Source organism: Chroicocephalus ridibundus, chromosome 1, assembly GCF_963924245.1.
Source record: "Chroicocephalus ridibundus chromosome 1, bChrRid1.1, whole genome shotgun sequence".
Taxonomy (NCBI): Eukaryota; Metazoa; Chordata; class Aves; order Charadriiformes; family Laridae; genus Chroicocephalus; species Chroicocephalus ridibundus.
In genome coordinates, this window is record NC_086284.1 from 68,519,938 (window position 1) to 68,527,920 (window position 7,983).

The 7,983-nt window shown below is 43.8% G+C and overlaps 1 protein-coding gene across 1 annotated transcript in view; it reads right to left on the bottom strand.

Moving 5' to 3' along the window:
* The window catches only part of GRTP1 (growth hormone regulated TBC protein 1), a 38,477-nt gene extending 32,366 nt beyond the window's left edge, over positions 1 to 6,111 (bottom strand). Inside the window, exons 1-2 of the mRNA XM_063338194.1 lie at positions 5,901 to 6,111; positions 3,817 to 3,968 (exon numbers count right to left, since the gene is read on the bottom strand). Of these exons, the coding sequence (XP_063194264.1) occupies positions 3,817 to 3,968; positions 5,901 to 5,938 (190 nt within the window). The 5' untranslated portion in view covers positions 5,939 to 6,111. The remainder of the gene's footprint in view (positions 1 to 3,816; positions 3,969 to 5,900) is intronic.
* Positions 6,112 to 7,983: the final 1,872 nt, after the last annotated feature.

Here is a 7,983-nt window from a genome sequence, read left to right on the forward strand (position 1 = left end):
ACTCCAGTGTACACAACAGTCTAAGCTTTAAATCACGTGTAATAGATATCTTCATGTGAAATTTTTGCCTCTTCATTAATGAAGTGTGAAACATCACCAATTCTTTTTAAACAAATAAAAGTAGCCTCAGTAATTCTATTACCTCTGATATACAGTGCCAGTTTACAGAGGTTAGAGACACTACTTTTTAATATGTTTTTCTTGTTACTAGAAAAAGCAGCTACATGATAGGGAAGTAGTCTAGAAGTGCTGACAAATACCTAAAGTAAATTCAAGAGGCAAATATGCAGAAAATAACATTTTCCAATATTGGGCACTACTTATAGTAACAAAATGTAAAAATAAGTAAGCCACTTCAAACCTGTCTGTCTTTGTGTAATGGTAGAATATGAGAATTCTGGAGGTTTTTGCCTCTAGGTAAAGTTGTATTTATATTTTCCTCCCATTAACACTGTTTACCTCTACACCACAAGTGGACTAAGTGTATGTAGGAAAACCCCATTTAAAAACAAAAATTATCTCCTATAAAATATTAGAAGAGTGTGATTTTGAAAAGGGTCTGCACTTTTCAGTTACTTTTTTAGTTACTGTTGAACGGTGAGGAAACTAAGTTGGATCCTAGAGGAAAAATTCTATAGAAGAGCTGAAAAGAGCATACAGTAAGGAATCGAAAGGTTTATTTTACGACTGCATCATAGAAGAAACAAAGCAGATCCGTGCTGTAAATGTTCAGGTTACAGTCAAACACAAAAACTGACTTTCTAAGATGCTCCTTCCTTCCTTCAAACCCTGGGCTGAAACAGAAGCGCCCCTGCTATAACCACCCTTCAGTACTATTACTTTCACCTTTCACTGTATTTTATCAGCCTCTGACACTAGGAAGCACCTTCTGCTACTGGTTAGTTTTGACTAATCCACTTACAGCCAAGTTCTTTTACACAGCACACTTTTGGTTAGAATTAAGCTACTTTGGGTCATTACGTCAGTTTGTTGCCCGCCTGTAAACAAGCCAGAGCAGAAAGCTGTCTTTTGGTCCCACAAAGATAGCAGCTGAATGGAGAAAAGTAAAAATCAAAAGGATCTCAGTGGCATCAAAGTGAGAGAAGAGGCAAATGACTGAACACTATCTGAAAATTCACGTGTGCAGAGGAGACACTGAATATAACAAAAGGTAGAGGGGGAAACAAAACACCACAAAATAACAAAAAGGAAGAGTGGAGAATGAGCAAAAGGAACTGTCAGCCAAAATTCCCATGACCCGCCCTGCTGGAAGGCTGTAATCCAGAACAACAGGATACACTGCCTAATTACCCTTGTTAAAATGTAGTCTAATTATTTTTCTTTACAGTAGACCAGAATTATACACATACATACCACCCTGGATGTGAGGCAAACACAGTAGCATGTGAACATGCCACATTTCCAAATTGGAAAATTAACACAAGTCATCACTTCTTCCTGTTCACCCAGACAGGAATTATGATCTTCTCTATGTGTAAAGACAAATGGGCGTGGAGCGACTGAGATAGATACCACACGTACAATGCCTCTCTCACATCTACTCACAGCAGGACGCGTTTTGAAAAGGCGCCAGTAGAATTCAAAATAAGGATATGGGTTCGCAGATACAGCTATTGTGTTCTAGGGGGGAAAGCAGCAAATCAAATATTCGTCTCAGTTCTAGCTTATGGCCAACTTGCAGCCGAGGAGAAGGTAATGAGAACCAGCAGCTCCTGAGCAAAGCTTCAGAGCAAGGAAGTCAAGTCCTGAAGGAGTGAAAATCAGCGTATCACAAGGCAGACCTTCTGGTCTCTGCCTGCCTGCAAGGAAATCACTGCAGGATTATCTTGCAGGATAAAGCACACACCTAAACAACTGCTTACGTAATTCTAGGTGCTTATGCCGCAGACTTCAATGATAATACTGATATAAGAAGCGAAGTACTTAAAAATCAGTAATTGTACAGGTTAACTTGTTGCTCTGCTCTTCTGAGGTATCAGTTGACGATAATGAGGCAGTGTTATTGTAACAACTTTGAATTTACACTCAGACTGCATTTCCTCAACATTATTTATTCTCAACCACCCTCCTTAAAATTACATATCACACATATACATGACAATGCATAGTCTACAAATTCATGTACCTTTAGCAAAAGTTAATCATGTCAGAGATGATGCACTAGCCCACAGGGCTTGCAACAGTCAAGAGCCATTGCCTGTGTCCACTCAGTGGATTTATGGTATTTCATTTTTCACAAACAGTAGCCTATTAGAGATGATTACAGCCACATTAATGGTTATTGCCATTACATGGCTAGTGGGGCAGCACAACCATCAGTACTGAAGCCTGGTGGACAAATTGAGAGATTTAGTCACAGGTTTGGCTCTGAAATAAGACCAAAAGCATTCACAGTAGCATTCTGTGTCCACAATGCTGGAACAGGCAACACAAGGGAAGAGAAATGTAACAAACTCACAGAAATCGCTAAAAACTGCCACTGTCACAGTCTGCATGTTTTAAGAGAAGGAAGAGATGAATCAAAACCTGAGATTATTTTTCCACAACAACTAGAAGACTAAATTCTGCAGAAGTTCAAAATCCCACTAATTCAAAATACCACACAGCTATTGCTATATTCAAACTTGACACCGTAAACAAAAGCTTCTTTACATATGGAAGAAAAAGAAGTAGTAGAAGTAGTTAGCAGCATATAATCTATCAACTATAGCTCAAACCTACATTTTCTGGGATTCCTCAGCCTTAAAATGGACACATGTATACTAAATACACTATTATACTTAAAATGTCTCACTAATTATCACCCCATTCTTGATGCCAAGAAAAAAACCCACCCCAAACAACAAAACTACCAGAATTAGCAGTCAAAGTCTGCACCTGAAGCACAGCTTTAAGTAGTCAGCTACGTTACAGTTAGTGCCTGATGAACTTTTGCTTAGTTTTACTCATTTTTTTCTTTAACATACATATAGAGAACTGTGCCCAACTCCAAAAGACTCCCAAGGAAAGCAAGCTGTATCGCATCATTAAAAGCGGAGAGGAAAATTTAGATGCTTATATGAAATAACCCAGAGAAAGAACAGAAGGAAAAAAACCCTACCTTCTAGTCTCCCAGTATTCCCTGCCACCTTCTCACTCCCTCCATTTATTTTTCCCTGTCTCTCTTGCAAGATAAAAGTATTACTAGAGGTTTTCTTGCTTTTTGAAGCAGCCATTAGCAGTTCCATCAGCATTTTATCCAGTGTTGCATTAGCTCCTGCATTAATTTTAGTTTCTTCACTCCATAAGGCATTTAGCATCAGTTCTTAGTGCACATCTTTTTAGCTGTGAGGGGAACATCATTTTACAAAAGCAGGATAAGGAGAGCTAGAAAATCTCAGCAATCTAAAAAACTGTCAGAGCCAGCAACCGAGAGCCCTAACACCCTGACCCCTGGGGTTCAAGACAGTGTCTTCTACATAACCTCGTGTTGTTTTAAAGAGCCCAGAGCAGAGCACAATACAACAAACAGCTGTAAAACGGTATCTTAAAGAGCCAGTAGCCATAATGGGTTACAGATGTAATAAGATATTACAGCGTACGACAAAGAAGGATTACTCCTTTGCAAGCTTTAAATCAAATCAGCAGTCCCCCTAACAACAGCACACTTGCTTATGTGTTATTACCGTTTATACTACTGTTTTTCATTTGAAGACAAAAATAGCATTTAACATTCAAAAATACAAACTAATTTAATATGATTTATATTGGTTCCAACATAATCCACTTTTACCTATAAATAGACATACAGCTCACCTTTTAAACTCTTCTGTATACTGTTCTTCCCCTTTAGGAGCTTGGACCATTTTATTGCTCTTCTAGTGAGTACCACTAGGTATCTGGAAAAGAATGCTTCATAGGACGCATAATCAAAGTCTTCTGGCCTTTCAAACCCATATGGATCAACCCTACAAAATAAAAAAGAAAAGAATTCTTGTACAAATGTTCTACATACCTACAGCTGAAAAAAAAAAAAAATATGCAAGCATGCTTTAAATAACTTCCAGTTGCTATTTCTAAAAGCAGCTCAAAACTCCCTCCTCCCAGCAAAAACCTACTTTACACAAACTCTTACACTTGATTTAGCATATCAAAGCTGTTTAAGTAAATGAATTTAAACATGCAATGTTCAGTCAGTTTTACAGATTTCACTACTTTTAGAAGTAAGGAGTTTTTGGAGCAAAGGATCCGTTGTGTGCAAGATTGACCCAAATTATGACCACACAGAAGTCTGGGAGGTTTTTTTCTCCATAATACAAACGGTTGAAAAGTATGAAGCTATAGCGCAACTGCTCACATGTGGCCTGAACTCACTTTCCGCACAGTTCTGCACAGAAAAATGACAACAAGAAGAACAAGTTACAAAGATTATTTTTTAGACGGGCTTATTTCTGAAATTATCTTCATGGAAGTATAAGAACAAACACAAATCTTTCAGTTAACCACCTTCATAACTAGTACCAAGAATGCTTATTTTATTATCTTTAACAATTTTTCAGTGTTACATCATGTTATCTCGGGCAGCACAGCACCGACGGAGTTTCAGAACTGCAAGTCTGATTCTGTTCTAGCTTGATACACCAAGTCACCTTGCTAAACTAGATTTACGGCAACTTCCCGGGATGCTTTATACCCGCCGATTATCACTCAAGTTCAGAGCACTTGTGGTCCCTTCCAACCCAACACATTCTATGATTCTGTATTAAACAGGCAGAGGGGTCTGTCCACACAGAAAAGTTTGTAAGACAGACACCAAGGCTTAAAATCCAACCTGGTCTCGTGGGAGGTGTCCCTGCCCATGGCAGGGGGGTTGGAATTAGATGGTCTTTAAGGTCTCTTCCAACTCAAACCATCCTATGATTTCATTCATGGAAAAGGAGTTTGTCCATGGAGCAGCATCAGCATGGCCTTGGGTAAACTCCGGCTCACGGGACCATCACAGGTAGTAAAGCGTGAATCAGAAGAAGAACATTTTAATATTCAGACCTCGAACTGGTACGACCTAATCGGCAGTTAGAAGAGTCACCTTTGTATTCGTATACTCCTCAAATTTGACACAAAAAACACAGGTGTAAAAAAACCAAAAAACATCGAAACCCCCGATACAGGTTTCTCTGGAGACACGGAACGTGAGAAACCTCAAAAAAATCCTAACGCCGCCAGGAAAACACATCACCGATTTACGGCTGCGACTGTCCGGGCAGCAAGTACAGATTAATTTCACGCTGAACTCCATTCCTGAGGCAGAAAGGGAAAATCGAGAGCCGGGAAGCAGTGTTTTAAGGAAGTCCCCTTCCCTAACCTGCCGGCAGGTTATCAGCACCCCCAGGTACGTTAACGGCCGCACCGGTGGGTGCCGGGGCTCTCCCCCGGAGGGGCGGCCATTTCCCGCCGGCCTCCTGCCGCCCCCTCGCAGCCCCGAGCGCTCCGCCAGGAACCTTTCGCTCTCCCCGGGTTAACCGGCTCCAAATTCACCTTCCGGCCCTCGGCACGATACCAGCACAGGGGGAAAGGCTGCTGTAAGGGACTACCAAAAAAAAAAAAAAAAAAACCACCCCAAACTCCCTGCAAGGCTCTGCCAGCCACCGCTCGCGGCTCGCTCCCTCCCTCAGAGCGATGCGGATTCACAGGGAAGTTGCACAAGCGGTATTTTTAAACGTGATCCCCACACACACACGCTGCGGGAGAGCCCATGTGGGAGCGGGCAGGCGGCCGCGGTGGGCGGCGGCAGGGGTGCGGGCACGCCGCTGCCACGGCACCCGCCTCAGAGCCGGCGCTCGCCACACGGGCCCGGGGCGGGGGAAGCGAAGCGCCGCCGCCGGCAGCGGCAGCAGCCCTACCTGTACGCCCAGTCCCGCCCGTCCTCTCGCCTCTCCATCGGCCGTCCGCGCTCGGCCTTTTCCTCCCCGCCCTACTCCGGGCAGGGAGCGCGGCGCCTCGGCCGCCGGGTGGTCTCTCCTCAGGCCGAGCAGCGCCGCGGCCCCATACGGAGCGGCTTCCCAAGTTCAACTCTCCTGCCGCCCCCCTCCGAGGGGCGGGAGCGGCCGCCGGGTCCCGCCTCCCGTGCCAGGGGCCGGGCGCCGGGCAGGGCAGCTCCGCTACCGCGGAGCCGGGCGGCGGAGAGGCGGGCTACCGCCCTCCGACACCCCCACTCCCCGCTGGGGCTCGGCTCCTCTCCGCCGGGCGGGAGCGGGGGTGTGGGGGGGGGCAAACAGATGTGAATCTGTACTGGTACTGCTTTAGATTTGTGTGTTTCACGTTCCTGTCACGTCTTGGAAAAAAATTCAATTATTTGAGTGCGAGGGAAATGTCTCACTAACGTAGGGGGAGAGTGGCTTCAGGTATGGCCCTTAAAACCAAAGGAATTTCTCCATAACCAACGAGAAGAGCTGGCTGTGTTGGTATTTGAGTTCACTTGCTTGGTTTGGGCTTCGCCCCCCCCGCCCCTGATCCTCACACTCTTACCTTTAATTTCTCCAAATAATTCATTAAAGTCAATGCTTTGTAACATTGAAATATTACCAACTTTAGCTTCTGCTGACTTAGTTTTCACCATAACTAACTATCATTTAAATATGATTTAAATAATACATGTCAGGTTGCCAAAAACGTGGAGTAATAATACCCAAAATAATACCCAAAAAAGGCTTGCTCATTTCCAGAACCCGCCTCTAACATTAGCACATGTCTCTTTGTCTTCAGATGTGTCGAACAATCCCTGAAAACCACGTGGACTCTGCCCTACCTGACTGTCCACAGCCTAATCCGTAACACACTGTGTAACAGAAGGGAGAGAGCAAAATTATATCCCTGCATGTCCTTTTTGAATCAAGTTCTGACTTTGCACCCAGCAAAGTGCTTGGAAAATTACAGCTACTGCTAGAGAAACATTATCTCGTTCAACCAGCGAGTAAGAGTTGCTGAAGACAACAGATGGGATTTCATAAGGGAGATCAACAGTTGTTCCCTCCCAGCACACTCCTCGAGCAAGCTACCTCCTCTCTGTGGGATCAAAGGCAATCACCCACACAGAAATGTGGAAGTAGTTCGTCTCCAACAGCAGGGGAAAAATACAGAGATTTGTAGTTGGTTTAACTGCCATCACAGGATTGTAAAAGTTCGTGATTGTTCAGCAGAACTTAATTTTTTTTTTTTTTGTGGGAAAATTCTGTGCTTCAGCAGGCGTAGGGCTTCTCTTGCAGGAGGGTGGTCCTGCTCGAATTACTGTGCGGCGTCACGAACACGCTTGGGTACTGGCAGGACTGGAACCTGATTACAAACCAGCCCAGGGAGAGTCAGCAGCCAGTGCCTGTGCCAAGCCTGTGCTTTGACATCCCGCCAGCGTTGCCTTGGCGGAGCGTAGGCAGAGGCACGCTTTGCAAACAGCTCTGCCCCAGTGACTTGGTCAAAGTCGCACAGAAAATCCTTGGCAGAGCTGTGAATAGAAATAGGCAATGCTGTCCCGCGGAAGAGAAGAAGGAAGCCTCAGTTAGGCAGAATCCTAATTCTGCCCCAAATCCTGAAGCCACAGTCTTGTTTGATAATAGGGTTATACTTCACCTGACAAGGTCAGGCTCTTTGGTGCGTGTTCGTTTTAAAATGAATCCATCAAAAGTTCCCTGGAAACAGCAGATTGTTTCTGTGATTAATTAAGGGTACATCTGCAGTGCATCAAGGGTAGCCTTGTGTATACCACGGTGCATTTTTACTGTCAGCAAGCCTTAAATGTTATATACAGTTTCTGTTGCTCTAATACAAGCATAATAGCTTTGTGGTTCACTCAGGTTTATGCCTGTTTCACACGAAGGCTCCAATGAAGAAACGTGACGTAACTCCTGTAAAGGAAGCTACTTAGAATGTTAATCAATTAATAGAAATAATTCCTAAATTTCAGTGCTAATTTATAACAATAACTGCATCCCC